The sequence below is a fragment of the Liolophura sinensis genome, chromosome 1, assembly GCF_032854445.1.
Source record: "Liolophura sinensis isolate JHLJ2023 chromosome 1, CUHK_Ljap_v2, whole genome shotgun sequence".
NCBI classification, from domain to species: Eukaryota; Metazoa; Mollusca; class Polyplacophora; order Chitonida; family Chitonidae; genus Liolophura; species Liolophura sinensis.
This window is the reverse complement of record NC_088295.1, coordinates 55001472-55029445: the sequence shown is the minus strand read 5'-3', so window position 1 is coordinate 55029445 and position 27974 is coordinate 55001472. Positions and strand designations below refer to the sequence as shown.

At 37.3% G+C, this 27974-nt stretch overlaps 3 protein-coding genes across 3 annotated transcripts; 2 read left to right on the top strand and 1 right to left on the bottom strand.

Annotated features, from left to right (window-relative positions):
• Nucleotides 1–9: 9 nt before the first annotated feature.
• On the top strand, nucleotides 10–10016 carry LOC135468828 (Golgi-associated PDZ and coiled-coil motif-containing protein-like). The gene is made up of 9 exons (XM_064747272.1): nucleotides 10–577; nucleotides 2143–2307; nucleotides 3134–3309; nucleotides 3995–4160; nucleotides 4950–5045; nucleotides 5547–5711; nucleotides 6563–6654; nucleotides 7303–7473; nucleotides 8499–10016. The coding sequence occupies exons 1-9, from the start codon at nucleotides 365–367 to the stop codon at nucleotides 8647–8649; spliced, it is 1395 nt and encodes a 464-aa protein (XP_064603342.1). The 5' UTR covers nucleotides 10–364; the 3' UTR covers nucleotides 8650–10016.
• Nucleotides 10017–12800: 2784 nt separating this feature from the next.
• On the top strand, nucleotides 12801–16213 carry LOC135480408 (translocator protein-like). Its single transcript, XM_064760242.1, has 4 exons — nucleotides 12801–12829; nucleotides 13988–14089; nucleotides 14834–15049; nucleotides 15552–16213. Exons 2-4 carry the CDS (start codon nucleotides 13988–13990, stop codon nucleotides 15720–15722), a joined length of 489 nt encoding a protein of 162 aa, XP_064616312.1. The 5' UTR covers nucleotides 12801–12829; the 3' UTR covers nucleotides 15723–16213.
• A 5712-nt stretch (nucleotides 16214–21925) lies between these two features.
• LOC135481832 (translocator protein-like) lies at nucleotides 21926–26219 on the bottom strand. The gene is made up of 4 exons (XM_064761557.1): nucleotides 26137–26219; nucleotides 23379–23480; nucleotides 22745–22957; nucleotides 21926–22120 (listed from the first exon to the last, which is right to left on the bottom strand). Exons 2-4 carry the CDS (start codon nucleotides 23478–23480, stop codon nucleotides 21950–21952), a joined length of 486 nt encoding a protein of 161 aa, XP_064617627.1. The 5' UTR covers nucleotides 26137–26219; the 3' UTR covers nucleotides 21926–21949.
• Nucleotides 26220–27974: the final 1755 nt, after the last annotated feature.

Below are 27974 nucleotides of genomic sequence, written 5' to 3'. Positions count from 1 at the left end.
TACCAATGAAGTAAACAAGACCCTACACAATGATACAACTCAGAACAGGCACGTGTACTTTGCTGATCTGTGGAATGTGTGCATACTGCACGTTTCATGGCCTGCACTAAACTTGTTTATGGTTTTTGCTTTTGTTTATTGTTTTTCCTTAAGCGGTGATTTTACCAAATGTCATATAAAATCCTCGCGCATGAAGTGTGGATATCGTATAGATCTGCGGATAATAATTAAGCAAAGGGCTATATGACAATGTTTAACAGCAAAGGGAAGTGGCCGCGTGAAGTCAGCCAGAATTATCTCCCGTGGATACGAAACCATCGAATAACTTTGAAATGATGACTCTGTGTCAATCTCATCAACGAAAATGGCTGCTACGTTGTCATTTCGGTGGCTGGAAATTCTTGAAAAAGAATTTGACAAGGCCTTTGTAGACCTCGATTTGCTGCTTGGAGAAATAGACCCGGACCAATGTGAACTAACCTTTGAAGGCAGACAGAAAATGACCGCACTGAGTGCGGCGTTTGCTCAACTGTGTCACAAGTCCCAGACGGTGTTCCAGTCGAATGCCAAACTTGAGGTAATGTGCAACAACAACACGTAGCTGTCAATCAGTTACATTTCTTATTTTGTAAACGGAAGAAGCGAATGCGTGTGCGACACCTCAGTAACGGCCAGACTAGGGTAATATTTACGTGTTGATTTGCATTCTGAGGTCATTTTTCCCCCTCACTGAATTGTAAGTACATTTAGCCTCTACACAGCTGGCTAAAAGACAGCAGACTTAATTTTGGATTTCAGTTTCATTCCTAAGTAAATATTTTACTGATTGATAGTTTCTTACCTTGTGACTACCCGATTTGTTGGTAAGCTATTGCTTATAATAGGATTAATGCACAACCCTAAATATACCCCACTGAACTCTTTACTGCTGATCATCTGAAGTAAAATTTCCCAAGGGCTCTACTCGGTTTTCTCCCACCATAATGCTCGCCGCCGTCATATAAGTGAAATATTCTTGAGCACAGCGTAAAACACCGATCCAATAAATAAATTAGAAGGAAAGTAATATACTGGCTTTCAAGGAGAACTTTCATCTGTGTGAGCCGAATAAAATGGCTGTTATCCAACATGCTTCCTTAATATAGCAGTAGTAATTTACATGGTCCAGATAGAGATTAGGTTACAAGAAATTTGAATGAATTAATGAATATGGCTTAATGTCATTTCGCGGAATATAAGTTCATGGCGAAGTTAATGGAATAGTATACCAGTTCAAAGCCAGTGTGTGTATGAGAGGGCTATGAATCCAGTGCGTTTGCACCCGAAAAATGAGCATACTACATGGGAAGGTCTGCCTGCAAACTGCGGATGGTTGTGGGTTTACCCTGGGCCCTGTCTGCTTTCCTCCCACCATAATGCTGGCTGCCCTCATATAAATAAATAAATAAATAAATTTATCCTTTGATACTTTTTGTAGTGACAGACAATTATAGTTTGTGTTTTCTTGGATCACTGAAAGCATTTATGTATATGTGCACCAGTGCCAACCTGCAGAACAAGCATTAATTTGGGACCAACTTAAGCCATATTTCAATACGACAAATATGAGAATGAGCACTAGATTTGTTGAGAACAGATATAGAGTCTTTTTTTTTTTAGTAAAAGAAACACCAGTGGCAAGGATATTCTTAGAAATCTGAAATTTTTTACTGAAATCCAGGAAAACTGATTCTCTTACGTTTACACCAATGTTACACCAATTATTTTGTTTTGCTACTGTGCATTCTGCAGTGGGAAATGAAACCACTATCTGAAAGTTTTCTTTAACATGGGTGGCTGATACTTTAGTCTGGCTTACGTCTGATGTGCTGTTTCGTGGTACACCCATTTGTGACATTCACAATCCATGGTGGATTTTGTCTGATCCATTATTGGTGTTGTTTGTTTCTGATATAATGTCCCTGGGTTCAGTCCATCCTGGTTGTGTTTGTCCAGATTCTTGTCTGGTATATGTAACAGCTTGTCAGTGTGCTTTAGAAAACATGTGCAAATATAATAGACATTTTAGATCACATGTTCAAGTCAGTGAAGCAGAATAGATGAAGTGTTATTTAATCCATATTTCCTGGTATTGTCTTACAGGCCCAACTTGTGGATTTGAGATCAGATTTAGTTGAAGTTCGAGCTGCAAAGACTGTGGTGGAGAAAGAGCTACATAATGTCCTTCTGCAACTTCATGCTTCACAGTTACAGCTGCACCAATCAAAAGGTGTGGATGTTGACTCAGACGCCATCAAGAGGAAGCTGGTAGGATAACTGTTGATGCTGTTGTAATATTGTGTTTCACATAAGAAATTCCAGACCTGTAGTGATATTTGGTCGTGGCTTGTCTATCTCTTTACCCAGACACCCATTTGTTTGTGTTACCATCTATTCACCCCTTTTCAGCGCTTAGTCTCCCATCCTCTTGTGCTGTTGCAAATACTTCACAGTAGATCTAATCCATTATATTACATAGACACTCATGCACAACCACACCTTTTTGTTTGCATCCATTGTCTCGAACAGAAATGTGTTCTTATGCTGTAAGAAAGCAGTTGTTGATTAACCTGATCATGAAGATTACGTTCCCAAGTACTACATGTGTAGAAATATGTGAAAGATTCTTTTTGGCAAGTTTTCTTTGTTTCTTGTACAAGAAAATAAACTCATTCTCATGATATTTTTAGAAAATCCATCAGCATGGTACATAATGTTTTGTCAAACTAAATTTTCACAAACATTTTCTAGTACTTTTGTGACAATGTATTGAAAGAAAGCAAATTCTTTTATATATTTATACTATGTCATACAACCCCAGTCTTGGCCTATCATGGCCAGGACGTTCTTTGGTTGAAAATTTCCAAATGTACGATTTGCATGTATTTTGTTGATTTGTTTTCTTTTGGCTATAGTCAGCCTTAATTCTTTTCATTGATCTTCGAACCTTTTAATTATTGTTTTAATTCTGGTACTTTCAGCACAATTTCTAAATTATTTATCCTCAACCTAAACATTTTTTATGGATATGTGCAGGTAATAGTGTGTGAAAGTGTAATAATTACATGTAGGACATTAAATTTTGTTACAAAAGGAAGATGAAATGGACAGTAGGAAAGCTGACATGATGAGTATGGCAAGACTTGACGCTGAAATGAAAGAACTGCGAAAAGAAAACCATGAACTGCGTCAGTACATCCTGGCTCTTCAGGGAGAAGTATATGGTGCAAGGCTAGCTGCTAAATACTTAGACAAAGAACTTGCCGGCAGGTATGTTGTGCCAGCAGCCAACAGAACATTTGTTTGACATTCTTTCATGTTTGTGTCAAACTTATACACTACAGAATATATTTTGTTGCTTGTAGGTTATGTAGCCTAATATACAATTGCTGCAGCTCTATTTCTATCACTGAGTGCATGTTATATGACAAGATTTTGAAGAATATTCTAAACCTTCCACATGTGTGCTACAGTATTTGCAAATGAATTTTATACTGGAGTTATTAAGACCACGCAAGTGAAAATTTTTATTTTATGGGCAGACATTGCAGGAAGCATCTGTCAGAGGAGGGTATGAAAATAAAAACAATTAGTGGGAAATGTGAATTTTCTGAGTAATTATTCGTGTTAAAAACCTATTTGCATGATTGAAATGCCTTGTAAAGCAGGAAGATCATGAAACAAGACAATAAGATTGGGCTAAATAAAAACATGGGTTGTTAATTTTATTTTTATTTAATTTTTCAATGTCGACTCGCCCATAGAACAAAAAATGTAATTGGTGTTGCCTATTGAAAGGGCTTGACTACTGATGACAAATTTAGTTTTACTTTCGGTTTTATTTGCAATAAGTACATGTAATTTGTGGCATTAATGCATTTCTTACATACATGTACATTTACTGTTACATTTACTTTCACATGTTCTCCATATTTTGCTGTCTGCCTTTCCCCAGAATACAGCAGATTCAACTCCTGGGGCGTGATATGAAGGGGGCTGAGCATGACAAACTATGGAACCAGTTAGAGGCAGAAATCCACCTGCACAGACATAAGACTGTGATTAGGGCCTGTCGGGGACGGACCAGTCGAAAGAAGAGGCTTCCTATTCCACCAGGACATGTAAGGGCATTTTCACCGCGGTATTTAGGAGAATCTGGATCTCTGTTGATTTGTTATGTTATTACTTAGTTTTAGCTCATCGGCCAGCAGTGTTTTACATGTCAATATTTATAATCAGTCATCAAGAATTATGAAATTAGTTGTATTCCAAATAATGAGAAATTTATGTTTATGGAGCTTACTTTATCTTACTTTAGTCCATAGTCATGATAGTACACAAAAAGCACAAAGTCTGTGATTATGAATATGCTTATGTCATTTTGAATGGACTCTTATTATCGCCTTTTGTGCATACCCAATAGGCAATTTTTCAAATACTTAAAGGACGCCATTTCGTTGGTCCCTCAGCCTGCAAGTGTAAAGTCGATCGGATGAATTGTTTTTGAGAAAATCGAAGGATAGACGTGCCTTCAGTGTAGTTAAATACAGTGGACAACCGATGTAACTCTCAAATCACATTAGAAACCTGGGATAATACATATATATTGTTAGTGAACAGCGACTTTTGTAAATGTGACACGTGAAGACCTGTTTGTCTAAAAACAGATCCTAAGCATTGTTTTGTGCCTGTGCACAATAACAAAATTTGCCTACAATTCGGTATTTTTGTTTTTATGGTTTTCACAGTATGTGGTAGGTTCCATATTATTTTACAGAAATTAAGGATCTCATATGAAAACAAACAATAAATAAATAAATAAAATACATGTTCTGCTGTATTGTGTTCACCTATCACAGGTGTATTATTTTTTAATGTGTAATCATGTAATAATGTGACTTTCTTCCCAGGATTTCAATTCCCTTAAGAAGAGACATGGGTTGGGTGATGTGCGGAGAATCAAATTGTACAAAGGGCCAGAAGAAGGGTTAGGCTTATCCATAACCGTGAGTACAGCTTTATATGTATCGTTCTACGGGAAACAAATGTCCCTGTGACTTTCACAAATCTCAGATTTTGAGCATTGTTAGTGTACTGCAAAGAATGGTGGATATCTTTATAACTTATGATATGTGTATAGAATTTGACAATTGCAATTGTTGTTCCTGGACTGAGTTGAAAAAATTGTTTCTGGCTTGGCTCATCACGGAATTGTTGTTCCTGGACTGAGTTAAACAAATTGTTTCTGGCTTGGCTCATCACGGGAATTGTTGTTCCCGGGATGAGTTAAACAAATTGTTTCTGGCTTGGCTCATCACGGGAATTGTTGTTCCCGGACTGAGTTGAACAAATTGTTTCTGGCTTGGCTCATCACGGGAATTGTTGTTCCCGGACTGAGTTGAACAAATTGTTTCTGGCTTGGCTCATCACGGGAATGTATTGTAAAACACTCTTTATATAATATTCATATGTATTGGTGGTATAAAATATTTTTTTTGCTTTGTCAGGGCGGTAAGGAGCATGGGGTACCAATCTTAATATCAGAAATCCACGAGGGTCAACCAGCCCAGAGATGTGACGGACTGTTTATAGGGGATGCTATTTTATCTGTGAATGGAATTGACCTGAGAAATGCCAAACATGCGGAAGGTGTGCAGATACTATCTCAACAGGTGTGTAAAATATAAGACATTTTAAAAAAAATTATTCAAGTGTATTTATGAAGTTTTGCATATTAATGTGAATAGTATGAGAGAGGTTTTTATCTCCTGCTGAAGATAGAACCCCTTGGCGTTAAAAATTATGTATGATACTGTAATTCTTCAACTTTTTCGCATGTTTGCAAGGTGTTTATTGGCATACAATCTGAAGATGTTACTCCATGTAGACTGATAAAGTGGTAAGTTTTGTGAAACCCTCAAATTGGTCAATCCCTGCAATGTAAGTTTGTCTCCAAAATCATGTTAAAAATGTTCATAAATTGCACTGAAAGTTGCTCTTTCATATGCGAAAAGGCTGAGGAATTAGGGTATATCCCTTTGTATGGTGCCTTGAAAATTACATGCCATTAAATACACACGTTTCAAGGTAATAATTATTCTTTATTATTGTCTTGATTGTGTCAGTGTCTTTGGCATGCAGCTTAGTGTATTTCGACAGCAGGCCTTGCTAACTCAGATGTTAAAGTAATGCCTGCCTGCAAGTGTCAGGCCCTTGCCCATTGAGGTCGTGAGTTCAAATCCAGCTCTTGCTGCTTCTCCTGTGGTATTGGAGACAGGAGGGTTGTCAGCTACCAAGGGAAGGTCATTGGTTTACTCCAAGCAATTTGATTTCCTTGAGGACAGCATTAAAAACCAGTGAAATAAATAAATAGATCTACTAGCAGTTTGTTATCCCGTATGCTCTTGTCCAGTTTCTGTAACAGTACAATGGGCATGGGCTGGATCATAGATTAAGGCTGTCACAAGTCATGTGGCTTGCTTATGTTAATGTGTAAATTATGCCTGTTGTTTTTGTTGGACAGCAAGGGGATATAGAGATGGAGGTGGTGTTTGTGGCTCCAGATGAGGACAGTGATGATGAAAACCATGAATATGAAGATGAAAATGGATTTAGGTAATTGTAGTAGGTTTTTATTGGCCTCTTGATGTATTTTTGTAGGGGTCAGTGTCTGTCAGCCTGCCTGTGCAGCCATATTGTCTGTGTTTTTGTCTGTTTTCTTGTTAACACTCCTACTCCTGAACTGTTTACACAAACTTCACCAAACTTCCACCACGCGTACAACTTTCGTCACAAGGAACCCAGGTAAGGTGCTTATATGTAAATATTTGTATATTGTATGCTACAAGAAGCCTAAACGTCTTTAAGAAATCTGCCTGAAAATATCTGCATGTGCATGTATTTATTTTCTACCGTGAGTTTGTTACATCTTGTTTTATGAGTACTGACAAGGTCTGCCCCGTGTGATTTTTCTTCTTGTATTAATAAGCCAGCCCTAAATGGGTGTCGGACCTATGCCCCTAATAAGTGGTTATCAATTATAAAAACCAAGAAAGGTCAACAATCCGAATATACCCTAAATGACCATAAATTTCATCCATGACTAACTTGTCCATTTTTTCTGATTCTGAGGAGTTGGTCTTGTTTCAGCACTTAAAGTAATATTTTGTGACATTTATATGCCTCTAAAAATACTCTATTGTGGACGAAATTTGAGATCATTTAGGGTAGTCCTACTTTGTATATGTCTGGTGTTGGTTGTAGGTATAGGATATATGACGATGAGGTTATCAGTGATGGCAGTGAGGGTAGCAGACGAGAGTTTCCTGTGGAGCCTCAGTCAAATGGGGCAGAGGCCTCTCCTGTAGCCAACGGTCTCTCGGCATCCACAGCTTCCAAGGTTACCTCCCCTGCAGAGATCCGCCCCGTGGACGGGTGAGTCAGTTAGCTGTTTGATACTACTTGTACATGTAAGTCATATGTGTGAGTTCCCTCTTGTGCTGTTTTTTTTTTCATCTGTGAGTCTCAAAAGGGAGCTATTGGACTGCAAAGTTTTTAACTGTTTTGTTTTGTAGTTTTAGAAGAGAACTCTTCCTGAGTAAAGCATAAAACACCAGGCAAAGAAACAAATAAAAGTTAAAACAAGAATCATGTAATTGATGTATAGTGGTTTTGGTAATTCCAGCAACAGTGAATCAAAAATAGAAAATTACAAATCTAAAAATGTATTGGTTGCTGATGAATCCAAATTAGAAAATTTCTGGTAATCAAGCGAGATCAGTGGTGGAATTGATTCAGTTATTTAGTGAACTGAACATGCGGATCGCTTTGGGTTTCCTTCCGCCGTACTGCTGGCTGCCATCGTAAAAGTGAAATATTCTTGAGTAGGGCCTAAAACACAGATCATACAAAGGAATAAATAAACCCAGCTGCTGTGGATTTTGTATCCAGCTTTGAGAGGGACAGACAGGAACTTATAACAGTGTAGTGTGGTTGTGTGACATAAATGATTTATTCATTTATTTATTTATTTGATGGGTGTTTTACACCGTACTCAAGATATTTCACCTATACGACGGCGGCCAGCATTATGGTGGGTGGAAACCAGGCAGAGCCTGGGGGAAACCCACGACCATCCACAGGTTGCTGACAGACCTTCCCACGTACGACCGGAGAGAGGGAGCCAGCATAAGCTGGATTTGAACTCACAGCAGACATAAATGAGTGAGTGTTTAACGTCGTACTTAACAATCATATGCCGATGAAGGAGGCCAAGCGAGGAAGTTACTTCCTCTTTTAGGTCTTAGGTGTGACCTGACCCAGAATTGACCCTGGATCTACCACCTCCCGAAGCGGATGCTCTACCAGCTGTGCTATTGGGGCCAGTGTCAAAAATCAATAGTGTTTCATGTTGTCTTTCTGAAGTACATGCTCTTGATGTGTTCCTTTCTGGTTTTCAGCTCCAGTGAAGGAGCCGTCAGTCCCACCACTCAACAACCTCCACCAGCTGTAAATGGTGGGTCTCCAACTACTGTTACCGTGGAGACAAACACCCCACAGCAAGCACAACAACAGACGGCCACAAATACAGCCGTGCTTACTGGCGAATAAAGTCTACAGCTCTGTCTCTCTAACTCCTTCATTCCAGGTTCTCAAAAGGAGGACTATTTGTTTTGACTGGTGAAAAATAGATAATTATTTCAAGTACACTCATAGTCTTGTAATATGGCCTGTAATTTTGTTGTTTTGGACTAAACAACTTCATAAAGTAGTATTGACTTGTACATGTTCATTGCACTAGAACATTTCTAAAATATGAATTTAATTCTTATTTATTGCCTGTCCACAATCTCAGTCACATTGAAACAGAGAATTATGCCTTGCCAAATTGCCATGACAACATAGACCTTCGCTTCGAATTGGTCCAGTAGATAACTGTAGGCTTGACCTATGACCTTTTGCTGAACCAGCACTGTGATGTATACATGTATTTATAAGGTGCATATTGTACATGGAATTGTAAACCTTCTCTGACAGGTTTTACCGGCAGACCGACAAAAAATCCAAAAATGGAAGAAAAGTAAAGGTGAAAATTCACCCATTTATTTCGTCCAGTCTTGATATTTTTATGATTTTCCTGTTTTTGTCAAAGCTTTCTGTTGATGTAAATATGCCCTCAACAAGAAATAATACCGGCAATGTTCACATTTCCAGTAAAGTGTATATGATTTATAGCTTTTATTTTCAGATATTTGTACCCTTCTCCTACACTGGAGAAGATATTTTGCCCACAAAAGTGCATTTTTAGAGGACAATAAATGTCACAAAATATTACTTCTGGTGCTGAAACTTACAAATTTTCCAGTAGAATATCCTCCCAAGTTCCGAGCAAACCTCAAAACACCTTTCTTAAAAAATAGAACGCACAGAATCAGGAAAAATAGGCAAGTTAGTCATGGACGAAATTTATGGTCATTTAGGGTAGTCAGCCTATAAAACAACAACTTAAATTAGCGTGGCCTGAAGCCAGTGTACACTTTTTTTACATTTGTAACTACCATTATATGGTAAATTACAAAACTATGGCTCCAGTTTACCAGACTCTCTCTTAGCATTTTAGTGGTTGTATTTGGCTGCCTGCATTTCCAACTCTTCACTTGTGTAGTCAGCACCATCTTGGCATGTGTCCATCTTGTCAGCACTATTATGACACTTCCATTCCAAGACATTCGAGTCAAGTGCCATATAAAATGTAACATTATTGGATACAAAATACTTGTGTCATTCATTAAGTTTTCACTTCAAATTCTGACTTTTTACATGTCTTGCTAAGAGGTGTGCATTGTATCACAAATGATTATCATGCTTTGAACCGTCAGCATTTCTAATTTCCTGTGGGCTCTTTGCATCATTTGAATTCAAATACCATGAATTTTTTTAATCATGGCGTACATCGAGAATTATATTATTAATTTTTTTTTTTTATTTGTACACCTTTTACATCTTTCATACTGTGATATTAATGTCTGGTCGACCACTATAATTCTAGTGGAAATTTAGGGGCTTAATAATGGTACTACTTATCATGTCAGTCTAAATATGAAATAAAACAGATGCAAAGAAAACAGGCACACTATCAAAATAAAATATACAAACTGGTATGATTTGTATTTGTCTCTACATATAAGTTGTGAAAAATGTTTTGTGATTAAATTCAAAATTCAAAGCCAAACAATTGATTTAATCAGAGTTTTTAGATTCAAAATGATCCCTAAATGAAAGCAGGAACTGTATCCAACTTTGGAGAAATATCTTCTTCTCTGATCAGTAACAGTTTTGTTTAACAGAAACTCAGAAACATATATGGTAAAGATATGTTAATGATGAGAATACAGAGGATTTTGTAACAAATTTCATATACTACATTACTTTCAATGTTGTACAGTTTGAATGGCCCAGACACTAGAGGCATTCACTAGTGAACATCAGAATGTGATCTCTGTAAAAGACTCTTGTCAATATGTATATACGTATACTTATATTTATCTTCTAATTACATACTACATATAGCTTTATGTAATGGGAATGTGGCTAAAGGGTGCATATAGTTGTATATAAATATATAACTGAGATCCCTAGTATATCTACATTGCCTGTTCGTGTGTTGAAATGCACATGTAGTGTGTAAATAGGCTTTGACCTCTCTCCAAGGACCTTTCATCGAGCAAGAGAATCAAGGCTTAAAGTCAGATCTTTACTTTGCATAGCTTTGTTCTTCGGAATGATGTATAAATTGTATAATTGTAACACATGCTTCAAAGATTTTCGAGAAAAGCTGCGGTGTTACCTTAATTCAGGCCCTTACAGTTGACAGGGGACCCACTTTCACAAACCTTCATGAATCAGTTTTATTGAACACCTAAAATCATGTTACCCTGTGGAATTATGACGCAGACATCACATATGAAAACTGCTATGGGAAATATGAATTATGAATTTGAAGTTTAGTAAAAGTGACACACAAAGCGAAATATTTTTATGGGTAGTGAAAATTCAATAAGATACACCTGTAAACGAGTAGATTTTTTCCTAATTTCCCAAAGCAGCCCCAAATTTTATAACTAAATTCAGTAGGTTTTACACCTACAGTGCTTTTTTTTTTTCTTTTCTACTATTATCACTGGAAAAAGGCATCTCTTGATGAGGATGAGAGAAAATTCACTGTAAGTCAGAAAAGGTGCAATTACTCTTCTCTTTATTGCCACATAAATAAATTGATACATGTAGATTTCTGTATAAAGAACACTAGTAGTTAATATATACCACACAGTTATTGAAATCATTAGTATAGTATGTTCAACTTACACATTTATATACATGCAATGTACATGTTATTGGCTGCTGAAAGTGGCCACTGGTCTACTTCATAATAGTGTAATCAGATATTTCTCTTGAAAATGTTTGTGTTTGATTATGTACATAAATCGTACGAATGTTTATAAGTATGTCATGGTTCCAAATCTTGTTAATGGATAAAGAAACAACATCAGTATTTCACATTTGTAAATATATGTTATATGGAACAAATGAAAACAAAGATGTTTACATCTTGCCATTGGTTATTGAAAGTATCCCGCATGATTGTGTACCGGTATTCATATTTGTGAAGTGTAACAGGGTGCCCTCTGTGTTGATGTTTTCTCGGTCGATTTACAAACCCGTATAATCTGTTCGAGTGAACAATCAATGTTGTTTATATACTGGTGTGTGTGGAAATTGTTTTAAATTGATGAAAAGTGTTGGGGAATAAATGATATAGACTGTAACTTGATGTTACAATACTGTGGTAATGTTAGTGCTTTTTGCCAGCAGATGATTATAATGTAACATCTGTAACATACATGATACAAAATGTAACAAGATAGTACAGTGTTAATATCATTAGTGTTTTGAGGAGAACATGATGTTACCATTAATGTTTTCGAGAGAACATGTTGCCATTAATGTTTTGGGGAGAACATGTTACTATTAATGTTTAGGGGAGCACATGTTACCATTAATGTTTTGGGGAGAACATGATGTTAAATCATTACCACCTGTATGGTAATGCATGTTTATTTAACCCTGCTATCTGTATACCCAGCTATTTCTTTACGCTCAAGGCTATGCCATATAGATCGTTCTTTAAACTTAGTGTTTCATTGTTTATATAATGGGGATATTATAATTTCATGTGTTGAGATACGATAGTTGCAGATATTTTATTATATACTGTTTTGTGGGAACTTCACTTCATGAATAAAGTGTTGGTGACAAAGTCAATTCAGAAGTGTGTCTTCACTCATCAGTTTAGGAATTTAGTGAACATTTGCCTTGCTAGCAGTACAGAAAAAAGTCCAGTCAGAAGTGTGTGTTTGATAATAAGCGTGAAAATGTCTTTCAGGGCTTGTGTGGAAAGTTCTTTCATTTGCATGCCTTTGCCTTTTATTTTGAACACATAAAAATATCCCCTTGGCTAATTTGTATATTTAACTTTTAAAAAATTTAAAATTTATTTGTAATTTACAATACAATACAAATCAAGGTTGATGCTGTAGCAGTTGAGTGAACAGTTGAAATGGTAGAAGCCGATGTGAAACTCTACAGGAAAAAAACAAAGAACAAAAAAAAAACGCCGCATATTATAGAATAGATGACATGGCCCCTAAGTATTATCTCGCTGCCATGTATCATGTGACCATGCAATGTCAGGTTGCCCTCATTCTTGCCCGATCCACAGGCAACAGTGAAGGTAAGTGCTCTATAAGTGTAAAACTGCCACACAGTCGGCATGTAGTTGTGATGTACCTTATAATGTGCTGCTTTTGTGAACATTCATAATTTATCTGAACTTCGCAAACTATGGAAAGTTGACAGTAGGGAATGATTTAGCAGTACAAAAAGTTGAGGCGGGCGACATCACTGTTAATAAATTCTGCACGTTGTAGGCCCGTAGATCAAACTGTTACATGCAACACTACAAACTGTTGAACTAATTTTACACCAGGCATGACCAAGGACAGTTTCTTTGATAAGACATGTCAAAAAGGCCGAAAACTGTGAGATATATAAGGTGTTCACAGTAGGTCCTACATGTATATGGCTTTGACGTAGATTTTTTTACTGATGCATAAGACTCTGTTTAATTCCTAATATGCTAATGAAGGTAACGCTAGATGACTTCGTTCGCGTTTATATATGTATGTATTTGGATTGGCGCTAGTATATCCAAATATGAAAAATATGTTTTGGTATTTCTTTATGCAAGTATTGCATGAGTCTTACATTGGTAGGTATTTTTGAGCAAGGAATAAAACACTAATCAAATAATATATAAATGAAGTGTATAAGTAGGTATACACGTCATAGCAGGAAAAATTATCAGTAGTTATTGGTTTTATGAAACTTTAAATCACGGGTTTAAAGTAAAATAAGTTCCGGTATGGTACTATGATGGAGAGAATGTCGGCTTGTAATGTCAGTATTAGATCTAGGGTCTGACAAAATACCTGGAAAGGATCAATGTATAAACTCCAATGAATAGGTGTGTCAGAATTTCAAATACATGCATATTCAAAAGGTCATAAAAAGTGAAGATGATCTCCCTTCTTATTTAACATTCTGACAATATATGCTAATAGGTAAGTAGTGTACATATATAAAACTATTTCATCCCATCATCTGCAAAGAGTTATGGAGGGAGCAGGGTGCAGGGAGGGTGGGGATGAGGACCTCGCTTGGCACTGGTGGAAGGAACTCACTGGTTTTTACTCATTTTAGAGAGGCCTGTTCGAATCTGGAATTCATGTGAATTTTTTACACTTCATTCTCGGTTAACCTGACATTAATTATAGCAGAACTTGTGGGACAAATCTTCATTTTTATTATGTATTTTTTGTGCTGTTTCTAGATGTCAGATTTTGTGAAGCCAGCCATAGCTGTTCTTGTGCCCACGGTCGGTGGATTCATCTCTGGGTCCATCACCAGGTCAAACATTGAAAACTGGTATGAGGTAAGTTACCAAAATGTGTGTAAACATCTGTGTCAAAGTACAAAAAAAAATGTTATCTAAGTTTTCAATTCAGTTTTAATATGCCAAAGAACTTAATGTTTAATTCAGTGTGGGTAAGAAATCAGGTTTAGTTACAGCACATTTCTAAGGATGGCGTGCTTCAGTGAGTTTCTTGGATCTGATTTCAAAAGGCAAATAATAGTAATAAAACATTACTTTTGGTGCTGAAACTTGCATTTTTTTCTCAAGGATATCATCCTACTACCTAGACCAAGATCAGAACATATTTCTATAATCCCCAGAATCAGGAAAAAGGAGTAACTTCGTCATAAACAAATTTTTAGGTCAAGTGCAGTAAGTAAGCTTTATCCAGAACTCAGTGATGCATGCAAAAATGCACTCTCTAATATAAAAGATGTGCTGGAGGTCAAGGTCATGGACTTGTATACATATGAAAATAATAATGCATTGTATATATGTATGTATGGACAGTATGATTATGTTTATATGTCCCATTCCCTTGCTGATGAATAACATGTGCATGTATATACTGCATGAACCACACACCTGCTAGAGTTTAGACTGCTTAATTCATTTTCCTGTGTCAGTCAGACTTACTAATTGCATTGTTTTTGAAAACAACAGTTTGTGTGATTGATTAATGATTAGTGTGCTTTGGGATTTCATCATTATGCCTCTCTTGTGGAATTTAGCTGAAATATGTCTACATATCACATATTTCAGCATCTAAAGCGTCCCTCATGGCGCCCCCCAAACTGGCTTTTTCCTGTTGCGTGGACAGGACTGTATGCCTCCATGGGCTACGCCTCTTACCTGGTCTGGAGAGATGGAGGGGGCTTTGATGGGGAGGCCAGGCTGCCCCTGGCTCTGTATGGAGGACAGCTTGCACTCAACTGGGCATGGACACCCATCTTTTTTGGAGCCCACAAACTTGGATTGGTAAGCGTGGACAGAATTCTGAACTGAATATAATATTTACTGCTTTCCTGTGACTTGATCATGTGGTTGGACTTGACTTCTACATGATGGTTTGTATGTCTGTCATTGTGTGTGTTTTTTGGTTAAATTTTTTTTACATCCTGTCTTTTTTTTTTGACATCCTGTCTTTCTTTTTGACATCCTGTAAAGGGCATCATATTTATTAGCATGGCTCATTCACGTAAAGAGAGACCTGACGGCAAGACACAGAATAATACAGGATGTCGCAGCTTTTGCAAAGTTGCTATTATTTTTATTAAAAATCAAGTAAATCCAAATGATATTAACGCTTTAAACATAGTTGACACTGTCCAGTTTGGTGTATCAGTTTATTTAATTCACGGCTTAAGGGTGGCAGCACATGTAAATGTCTATCCTCAATGCATCAGAGATGGTCAACCGAAATTTGTGTTCATTGATGAAAAATAGTAATTTCTATTAATTAAAACTGTCTTTATTTCAGGCCACGCTGGAGATTGGAACCCTGTGGGGAGCAATAGTTGCCACGATGGTTACCTTCCATCCAGTGAACAGAACAGCCACCTATTTACTGGCACCTTATTTAGCCTGGGTGACATACGCCACTGCTCTAACCTTCCGTGTGTGGCAGGATAACAAAGACCGTACAGATTAACCTCCCTTTACTGTTAGGGGACCATTTTAAAGAAATGTCTAGTCATTTCCTTTTTCGTACAAAACATCTCTAGCTGTGTGTATAAAACACCTTGATTTTTAAACCTTTTGATCTCCAGATCTGAGGCCTCAGAATATTGTCTTTTTTTTAAATGTCTTTTTGGACATACCTGTGGGGTAGGAACTGGCACAAAAGTAGAAAATTTGTTCTAGCATTTTCTGCATGTTATAAATATAGTTTAAACACCACCACCTCACACTACATATTGATGCCTGTCTGGTAAATTTTATCAGGTGAAGTTTTTTTTCATTTGTTTTACAGTTACATATTTGCATGTAAATGATACTGTTTGATTTAAATCATTCAAACCATGGTGTATCTTATTCAGACCACAGATGTTCACTATATTAAAAGTAGCAGTGCATGGAAGAATCAAAATTCACCATTACATTGCTTGCTTACTAGGCGTGTAATTGCCCTTCCATTATTTGTCCGATTGATTTCCCATTGAGGTAGGATAGAAATTCGTACACATTCTGATTTTGATTGATTGGTTTTAGATTCCATTGCAATAATGTGTAAGTTTGAGTCATCTGAGGAAATTTTGCATATCTTATCCATAGTTCGGAGCAAGAACTTGTTAATTCCACGATTTCCATCATTTTATTAATGAGAGAGAGAGAAAACAATTTTTGATAAAGCCTAATTCCTGATCTTTTTTGAATGATAATAGGTTAATTTTGCCTTCAGTGTGGTAATTAGATTACAGGGGCAGTGCCAAATATGGACGCAGTCTCCTATTCAAAACGATGTCTATATAGAATTATGCTTGAACAGTATTCATTAATGATTACCAAGTAAAATTGCAAAAAGGTTAAATATTTAAGGTATGTATAAGGTACAGTAGATACCTTTTGTGAATAAAATACTATAATGTAACCCAGAAAAAAACGTGTATCATAGGGAACAAGAAGTACATGTGCACTGATGTTAACTGCTGTGCTGTAAATTGTTTCAAACCATCTCAGGTATCTACACATTTACATTGGTTATATTGTTGTTACACATGTATTATAATGTGTATGTGTACAAGTCATTAAAATTGGTCATGCCAAATATTTCTGTATTACCCATCTGCCATCAAGTCAATCTAACAACTAGCAGGAGTACAGTAAATTAGCTACAGATGGAGTTGTCAGTGGTCAGCAATCTGACATACAGTCGTGTCTTGGTGGTGGTCAGTAAAAACACTAGTCGAACCATGAGCTAGCACAAATAAAGTTAACTGCTAAGCATTGTCCATTAAACCCATGTGTATTCTGTTCTATTTTTTGTTACATTTTTTAATTTGTGTGTTAGTGAGTTTACATTTCACACATCTTTCTGAACCATACAAGGATTAATAATGGTGTAAATGGTCAGCTTGGAACTAGATTTGTTTGTGACCAAATTTTAATGGATAGGATTTTATCACCAGGTGTTTCAAAAACCATATTCATACCATCGAATGTGCTCTGTTTGTGCGACATGAATTAGATGTATCAGTGATGATGCCAGTACATGACAGTGTAGTATGAATATCAAGGATATGGCTGTGTAAATAGTATCTTCATTTCACTGCCATTCTTACTTAGGATACTCCGTATTAGGCTAGTAGTTTTCTTATTTTTTAGAAAAATAAAGCGTAGTGCTAACTTTAATAGGTTCTCTGTGTCTTTTTGTGTCTTGTAGCAGGAGTAGTCAGAGTTGTCAATGTGTGTTGTGATCGATCTGTTAAAGATTTCCTGTTAGAAAATTCTGCTGGATTCCGTTAGGTGATTTTAGAAAATTCTGCTGGATTCCGTTAGGTGATTTATAGTGGTTTTGTTGTACGAAGTTACCTTAAGATAATCTGTGGTCTGCTGATTGGCAGATTAGTGTAGCACAAGGACTCGGGGGCCTTCCTGCAATGGAATCGCTGTGAGTTTTAATACTGGCCTTTTCTCCAATAATGCATGGAAAAGTCTCCCAGCCACCTGGCCGAGAGTATCCTTCGGACCCTGCCCATTTCTTCCAACTATAATGCTGGTCAGTCGTATAAGTCAAATATTCTTGAATACGACATAAAATGCAAGTCAAATAATTAAATATTAAGATAATCAATGTTCTTAGCACAATCTTAACATAAGGTTAATGTATTTACATGAAATCCTCAGGATTTCATGTATCAAGTGGCGGTGATTTTTATAGGTGATAGAAATAGGTGTTTCTGGAATAAACCACTAATGTTGAGCAAGAAACTGACAAACTTTTCCACATGCCCCATCTATTTTATTGGTAGAAGGCAAGTGGTCTCCAGCTAACTTCACATAATATTGCACAACAGAGCACAGTTGATAGCATTTCACATAGTTCTGCTTCATGGAAGCATCATGCCAAGGACACCATACCCTATTCACATTATACGGACACTGACCTGATCACATACATTGAGTGAGCAAAGCAAACAGACCACCACTGCCACATTCAGTACTGCCAAGGTATACAAGTCATTGCGACTATCAGGCACTTGACCAGAAAACTCACTTGCTCAAATCCAACCCTGAGAGATGTGCCAGGTAACCAGAGAATGGCTTTGGGCATTCTAAATTCCTTCCGCCATAATCTTCACCTGCCCATCATGTAAGTGAACAAACCCTAATTTGCTATTTTTACAGAATCCTCAATCTAGAACTCAGGCCTCGTGTTAAGAGAATGGCACGTGTTAAAAAACAGGTTGTCAAAAGTTAGGCCAACCAGGCAATGTAAGGAGCTGCTTAGTTTTAGCTGTAAACATTCTTGAGTATACCGAAAATAATCTTCAGGGTTATGTACACTCAACCAAAAGCAAACACACAAAGATATGGTCAGTTAGAGGTCAATACACTAACAGCTATCAGTGATCCACCTAGCCGTAAAGTAGTGTTCCTAGCAGGCTGAGTAGATGCACAACACTGATAAAATGATAAGGGATTTAACAGGTATACCAGTACAACCAAGGGAGACCGAGCTTAAACTTAACCCTGGTCATTCGGCAAGGTTGTCTATGACTTCGACTGGGAGAGGTTTCCCAAGCTTGTTCAATTAAAACAAGAAGGCGAATTTATTTACTGTAAAGTGCTTAAAATTTCATCTTTCTACATAGCTGTTTTGATTCAATCAGTGATGACTTTGATCAGCACATCCATTGCTAAGCCTTCCTCTTAGAAATAAAGGTAATGTTATATTTGGTCAAATGCAGTTATTCCAATGAACACAACGCCAATTTTGTCCTGCCCATATCATGCCCAAATGTAAGTGAAACTTCTCACATCTGCCTTTCAACCCCCTATAACCTCATTTTGAATGTGGTTATCTATCACTGTAGATACTAGAAGCTAGCCAAACTCAACATCTCTGCATTTTATTTCATTTTACTCAGTTTGCTTAATTTTGAGAATTCTGCTGATTTAGGAAAGATGTCTTGACATTTGCTTAGAAGGTAGGCTGATATCCTGCATGAAAAATGTAACCTTCATTTTCCGAAGCAAAAGTAACATTTTATAACCTTTAAATGTCTCTAAAAATGGACTATTGTGCCATTTTACATCTGCACGAAGGCTGTCAGTTTTATAGGTGGAGGGAAGTCTCTATCAACTAATATCCTGACCACTATCTTTGAAGTGAAATAATCTTTGATATATGGTGCAAAAGACTGCTTCAGTCCAGATATTCACCAAAGACACATACCAGCACCTACATGTATATTTAAATGGAAACTGTTCATAACTGAACTCCATTTGACCAATCACTGATCTGCTGGCAGAGACTTCAGAGGTCATTCTTCCTTGCCAGGTACGTGACATACCTCTTGATGGAAAACCATAGTCTAGCTTGATTACTGCTTTTAATGCTTTTCCAAGGGTTTATATGTATGGATTTATTTTTTTGTTTGATGCCATACACAAAAATTACCCTGAATGCTGCAGTGTAATCTTGAAATGCACTGTTCAACGTGCAGGATTGACTCGTAAGCAAACTGACCCATGAGTCATGTCAAAGGGCTCACAAACAATGCAGGGTAGTCTTGAAATACACTGTTCAACGTGCAGGATTGACTCGTGAGCAAACTGACCCACGAGTCATATCAAAGGGCTCACAAATGCTACAGGGTAATCTTGAAATGCACTGTTCAACGTGCAGGATTGACTCGTAAGCAAACTGACCCATGAGTCATGTCAAAGGGCTCACAAACAATGCGGGGTAATCTTGAAATGCACTGTTCAACGTGCAGGATTGACTTGTGAGCAAACTGACCCATGAGTCATGTCAAAGGGCTCACAAATGCTGCAGGGTAATCTTGAAATGCACTGTTCAACGTGCAGGATTGACTTGTGAGCAAACTGACCCATGAGTCATATCAAAGGGCTCACAAACAATGCAGGGTAATCTTGAAATGCACTGTTCAACGTGCAGGATTGACTCGTAAGCAAACTGACCCACGAGTCATGTCAAAGGGCTCACAAATGCTGCAGGGTAATCTTGAAATGCACTGTTCAACGTGCAGGATTGACTCGTGAGCAAACTGACCCACGAGTCATGTCAAAGGGCTCACATATGCTGCAGGGTAATCTTGAAATGCACTGTTCAACGTGCAGGATTGACTCGTGAGCAAACTGACCCATGAGTCATGTCTTGGGTTTGAACCGGCATCTCATGGAGTACAAGTTGCTCCATGATCATCATTAACATTTTAGCTATCTCTCTTGGTCTGACTGTCAGCCTTTCATGTTACTGAACTCAAGACAAGCACACACACATGACCATTATACCAGTTTTACTGGCAATTTCATTTTTTTGTATAAAAAAACACGGCAAAAAGGTTAGCAGCGAGGAATTCACTTCTGTGTTATATTTACATTGATAAAGCATTCCTGGAGCACATAAATATACCAGGTAAACAAAATAGTGGTGAAAAGGTAACTATAAATATCTAGGTTACAAACTACACAGCAGACAGAAACAATGCCATCAAAATATTACTTATGTGATGAAATCTACGCATACCATTAAACATCAATGTGGTGTTTACACTTACAACAGGAGGTATTCATGTCATATCATCACTCTAGCCTAGTGTCAGAAACCGGCAAATAACCACTACAAGAGGAGTACAAAATGGGCACGAGGTAAAAATCGAGGAGTATTTTGTTTTTTTGTTTTGTTTTACAGTTGGAATAAACATATATACATTTTGTACAGATAATAATATATACGTCTAAGATGAAAAACAATACTGGTTGCCCTTTAACTATGCCGAAGAATATTCCCTAAAAAATTTGGGAATAAATTTTAGACTACCGCTTGTATCATTCCATTTAAGCAGAGGATACATGCTTCTCAAAATAAACGCACTAAACGCACTCCTAAACAGGAGGATGGCAAAACCAAGCAGGCAAATCTAAATTCATTAACACCAGGTTAAACTACTGTCACCCTTCAACCTTTCCAATGAAACAGATACAGAATCTCTTCTACTTTTATCTCTTCTAGATTTGCACTTGACCACAATAGTAGGCTGTCCTGCTTTGTTGATTTCTTAAGGCTGTTTCATTAAAAAGTAGGTTTAGGGGAAAGAAGGCACCTGTGAAACACTCCCCATCTGGTGATAAAATCATTTAAGCTTAGTAGAGATGTTGGCCATCTCCTCGTGGTTATTTAACCAAGCTTTGCAGATCTATTAAAACTGTTTTCAAAAAAAGACATTTGGTCACAGCCTTTGCTGGAAGCAGTTAAAATACTGCAATGAAACATTCTTTAATAAAGGGTTTTCGAAATAGGATTAAAACGTTTGGAAATTTTTTTTTTCGAACAATTTTTTACATAGCTGTTTTGATTCAATCAGTGATGACTTTGATCAACACATCCATTGCTAAGCCTTCCTCTTAGAAATAATGGTAATGTTATATTGGGTCAATTCCAATTATTCCAATGAACACAATGCCAATTTTGCCCTTCCCATATCATGCCCAAATGTAAGTGAAACTTCTCACATCTGCCTTTCAACCCCCTATGACCTCATTTTAAATGTGGTTATCTATCACTGTAGATACTAGAAGCTAGCCAAACTCAACATCTCTACAGCTTATTTCATTAACTGCTCTGTACACAACAAAAGTTGAACAATTTTGACTTGTTCATTTGACTCTACATAAGACAATCCTCATGAACTAATCTGTTCTGTCTTTGTTTCTTTTCCAAATGCTGTAGGTCAAAGCTGATGCGAATGACACCCAGCCTAGGTAAGGAAGCAGTAGAAGAGATGCTGTTTTGTTGATTGGATAAAATGTGTACATCGTAGCAACAATGGCACCCCACAATACTCCGATTTCAATTGTAGCCTGAAACATAAAAACAAGCCATATTTGTAAAAATACAAGATATGTGTGTGTGAGTGTGTATGTATGTATAATTAAAACTCAAATGGTAAATAAAATAAAAACTTTTTGACATTCTTGGCAATAAGACAAATTCACATATATTGTATATGTATAGATGTCATTTACAAAGTGGATTAAGTAACAGTATTATATTCAGAAAGTGTAATCCCGATAACGATAATACTATATTGTATATGTAATATTGAAGTTGTCTTCCATTTCAGCTTTAAGTCAAGAGGTGTATTATGTACACAGCACGGGGTGTTATATTACTCCAGGCACTCCTGTTCCTCCCACCAATAAACCTGACTGTCATTCAAGTGAAAAACTCTGGAGTGTATTGTTAAAGATAAAACACAAAAATAAATAAATTTATTCAAATAAATAAATATTAATATCATCCTTGTTTGACATTTTTCACATTAAAATATATTATATTTTCTTCAGATAAAATCTTATAAATATATTAATATTAGTACAATCTCTGTTTGAAAATTTTAACATCAAATATTTTCACAAAGATAGATATCTTATCAATCAATATCTGTAATTTTCTAAAATATTCAAAAAGAGGGATGTCTTTACCAGTCCAAGCTTGTGTGCCCCAAAGAAAATGGGTGTCCAGGCCCAGTTGAGAGCAAGCTGTCCAGCAAACAGGGACAATGGGAGTTTAGCTTCATCACAATCAGCTGCATCCCTCCAGACCAGATATGAGGCATACCCCATAGAGGAGTATAGATATGTCCAGACTGGTCCAAATATGTAGTTTGGGGGGCGCCAGGATGGTCGGTTCAAATGCTGAAAATAAGCAATACCAGTAAAAGCACAAGAATCTGAAACCTTTTCAACCTTTCCCTAAATGAAAGGACTTATGGGGCATTGGCCTCAATTTTTTTGAACTTTTCTCACATTAAATGACAATCTCCTCAAAGCCAATTTTGTTACCACAAACATGACAATCAACAATGGGAACATATGTTCATCATTTCTAGAACCAGGTGGTATTGTTCAATCACTAGAGACTTACGTCAAGAGACACATGCATTCACAATCTGACCACCTGTTTAATGAAATCCTTTGAGAAAAACAAAACAAATTTGTTGAACTGTTTTAAACCCTTTAGACATGCAACTGAAAACCATGTTATACAAGTGTAATCGAGAAGACCTGACAAAGGCATAGGTGTATGTAAATATATTTCAGACTAATTTATACATACCTCATACCAAGTTGGTATGTTTTGTCGAGTGAGGAAAGATCCAGCAATTCCTCCAAGATTGGGAATAATTACTGCAACAGCCGGTTTGAGGAAATCACTCATCTGTGAACAAGATAGTGTAAACTATAATTCTTCAACCTTTTTGCATGTGTATACTTTCTGTGAAGCCCTGACACAGTCCGACACAACCAATGTAGTTTTTTTTCCCAAAATCAAATTATAAAGGTACATAATTCACTCTGAAACTTGTTCTTTCATATATGAAATGGTTGAGAAATTACAGTATATGAATCAGTGAAGGATTTCTTCACATATTTTCGGTCTTTCTTTGGCTCGGATCAGTTCAGTTTAGTCCAGCATTATTAGGAAACACAGATGACATACAAGATACAGTGCTGTTGTCCTTTTCATTTCAGTTTGAATACAGAGCCAATAAAAAGCTTGAAACTGTCGGCTCAACGAAGTCTAGTAGATCTACATGACTCAGTCTGCTGTCTTAATATTGTGACATTCATCATAACACCATGGAGCTGGAATAGAATCTATTTTACCGTCATGGTAAGGCGATGACTACTGCATGTGGTAATGGACTAGGTGCTACGATAAATGTCAGCATTTAAACATAGTACACTGAGTTCATCTTACTGTAAATATCCAACCTTTCCAACCACTTCAGTCCTTTTTTCAGTGACATTTATGCATACAACTATTACAAAAATAACAACATAAAGCTTCACACAACAGTGCAGATTATTTCTCTACATCCAATAGTTCTCTCAGGATGTTTCAAAATACTGGCCACTGAGGAGGTTGCGAAGGTGTAAGAATTAGGGTAGATGGACAAGATGCCGCCATGAGAAGCTGTCGCAATATCATTGCCTTTCAGAGGTGTTAGTTTGCGAAAGCCCCGAAATGCCCATCCTGAATCCTGAAATGCCCATTCGGATTCCCCTAGGGGTATCTTTAGTAAAATAGTTGCAGAGTGAGGTAACTCTCATCGTGCAACACTGCTGCAAGAGTTATGCAGACAAACAGTCCAAAATGTGTTAGATTGACGTCAAAGACCTTTTACCACAGTTCACAAGCCCATTAAATCTTTCCTAACATAAATTAATGTTAATGGTGTGGTCTCGGTAATTAACTGGCCTGTTATAAGACTCGCCATACCAAAAGGGTCTATGGCAATCATGTCTGTTCATGAAAAATAATCACATTTTTTGAGCCTATACCATAGCAGTTAGCGGGTTATTGAGATGCCTCCCGCAGCATAGTGCTGGAAAATGTCCTTTTTTGTCAATTTGTGTTATTGCCAAGGACTATTTTTGGTTAGGCCAACCTAAGAACAGGTTATTTAATTTGTAGGAACAACAGCAGACTGTCGACATAGATTTATAAAAGGAAAGATGTGCGTTTGAACAGCGGGAAATTTTCCTTACTGTCAATCTGACACATCTGGGGCTTTTTTTCTCCTTATTTAACATTCTGACATTTACCTTGTCTACCGACCGAATGAATGTCAGAAAAATAAAATATGGAAGCAGTACATTTAACATTATTGAATTAATGTTTTCACAATTATTGCAAAGGAAACATTACAATTAAAGCAACACGCCATAGGATAACGAGTAGTACTTTGCAATTTTACACGTAAGGGAACTATATTAGTAAACAGAGTTTCTAATTAGCCAAGCCGCTGTGTAAGTAACAATCAGTTCCAAGCTGTATCCACGTCTACGCTTAACCAATCAATGGGCAAATTTCCATAGCCTTGAACCGTCAAATTTGATGTGGTGCAAAATGAGCGCAGTTTCATAAAACTTGTAAAAAGATGTTTGACCAGGCATTTAGCTCCTGGTCGTCCTGTCACACTTACTGTAAAGAGTGGTGCGAGAAAGGTTATCTTCAGTTCAGAATGGAAAAGAGTAAAACCCGGAATACAGTATGAGAGGGATAATAAATTGTCACTCTTTGTAACTTTTTCCTTGTTTTTCTTCTTTTTTTTTTTTTAGACAGTTTACGGTAAAGTAGATGAACATCCAGCTAGTTTTTAGGGGGTTACCTAAATTTTCATCTGATCAGTATAACACAGGTTAGGAAAAGCCAATTCTATTTGACATCAACAGTCTATAATGCTGTGCATACTGCTGTCATCATTTTGTGGATGAACAACTAAAAATTATGATTTAATATACAAGTATATGTCATTGCAATTATAATTCAGACAATATGGGGATCGAATTATCTGCGCACTGGACGACATTGCTTGAGTGACGTTAGGTTAATTTGCTTTGTTTTATTAGTCCGAGCTTGCGCTGACATTAAGTTTGGCCATAGTTTGTTCGGCGAACCAGCGTGGGTCTGGGGCCATCCATGGCCGAACAAAATTTTGCCAAACCTAAGAGTAATCAGGTTTAGGTCAGAGTAATCTCGGACTGCTTTATCAGAAGTCCATTTATATCTGCTCACATAGTGGTCTTAATCTGGGAATAGTTGGTGGCCGCTATATATTTGTGACTTATATAACGGTGGTCGGCATCATGGGTGGAGGAAATTAATAAACTGCCAATCTGTTACAGCCAGTACAAGAAAACGCCGGTTCATAAGCTGGGACAGCTTGACAGTTGTTGTTGTTCTGACCTAGTTAAGTTTACATAACTTCGTAACTGGCAGAACCATTCGACCTGCATTCTTGACAAGATTAGTTTGAACACTCTGTCAGCACCTCGAGAACAACAGCCTGCTTAATCTGACAACAAACCTTGTCCGAAGTGACGACGGGTTGATAACACAGTTCACAAACTCTCGATAGACCACCACCTGCAGCAAAAACTGTCAGGAGAAGACAACTCTGATTTACCTGCTAATGTTGACAATAAGCAGTTGTAGAACACAAGTGCGCATCTTCACTCGCTTCAACGCTATCCAATCGCATGTCTAGCTATAAAGACTGTATTAAGGTTTGCATTCAAACTTATCTTTGCTGAATTTAAAGATCATTTTTTGTACCATGGGGAGAAAATTAATGAATTTCACCTAAAGTTTAGCATTCTTCAAGCGGCACATTTTCCATCATTCTCATTGATTCACTCACTTTACAGTGCCACGTCAGTTTTTCCATGAAAGTGTAGGCCTATAAAGTCACAAAAGTCTATAGTTTGATTCATTTTAAGTTCTGACATCAAAAGTGTCATTTCAGGGCCTTTATGTTTTTCTGAAAGGTTATTTTTCGGGTGAAATATAATACTTCAAGGTCTTACCCATGTTAATTTGTTTGATCATTTGCTTATGCATTGTCACTCAATTTTATGGGTACATGTGACTTTAGACAGGATATTTGGGGAAGACAAAATGGGTCTTCAACAAACGTTAGACAGCACAAATAGCTAGACGAGCCAAGGCAGGGTTTGAACCATGTTTCATAGTGACTGAAAGTCAAGCACCTTAACCAATCAGCCACAGCCCACTCTGTTTTAAATCAGAAATCTTATTCCCTGTTGTTGTTTTATATTTCTTTTGCGGAATGACAGTTTAGGCCTTAATGTAGGCAATATCCCTTAGCCATCATACTTATATAGAGCTGCCTCAGTGTGTACCATTATGCCAGAATCATGTGATGTCTCCAGACGTGACACCTCACAGTCACACTATTATTACACTTTACTGACATCTGTAAACTACCAGCGAAAGCTAGATTGTCATATCTTTAAAGTCTTTGACCTGCCCTAGATCTAAATACTCCCCACCTTTGCTAACACTATTTTAGAGCTATACAGTCTTCAATTTACTTTTCTTGGGGGTAGTGCCAGAGTTCTGCGGCCTCAAGCCTCAGGTATGTTTCTTGCGTCTCCTGTGAATATACAGACCTGCACAAATATGTTCGCTACAATTTCAGCAGCCTCACCTTTACTCCCTAACAGTCTGCAGGTCTCAAAGTTCATCACCCCAAATGAAAATGAAACCGACCTGTAATTGCGACAGTGTTCCTTATGTAAACAATGACCAGTGATGTTCGCACTTTTATACAAAGCACTTGGCTCCATTTAAAATTGAACTGAATTACTCAATTTTGACCACTCAGTTGGACCCTTTTGGGTGGAGGTGGGGTGGGTTAGTTCTCATCTCCGTTGGTGATATATTGCAGCAGTTGTAGGCTTCAAAATGAACTACTTTAAGGCGACTTCCGTAAGCTTACCCCAGCCATCATCACGGATAGGTTTTGTTTTAATGTGGGGTGATGATCTTCGAGATCAGCAGGATCAAATAAAGGTGACATCGGCGAAATTGTAGCAGGCAAATTGGTCCAGATCGCAGGAGAAACAAGATAAGTGTATGACGTGCAAGGCAGCAGAATTCTGGCACTACTGTTGCCAAGGATCTCGGCCGTTATCTATTTGTGGTGTTAGGCGAAAGATTACAGGGTGGCCAGCAGTCCCTGCATATCAGTATGTATAAGCCACCCTTAGATCGAGGTCTCAGGTCAGGGCTACTGTACTTCAAGAAAATTGAATCGAACGTTGTATAACTCTACCACAGTGTTAGCAAAGGTAGAGGTACGTAGATCTAGACCTGCCCAAAAGTTAGGTCAGGATAGAGCAT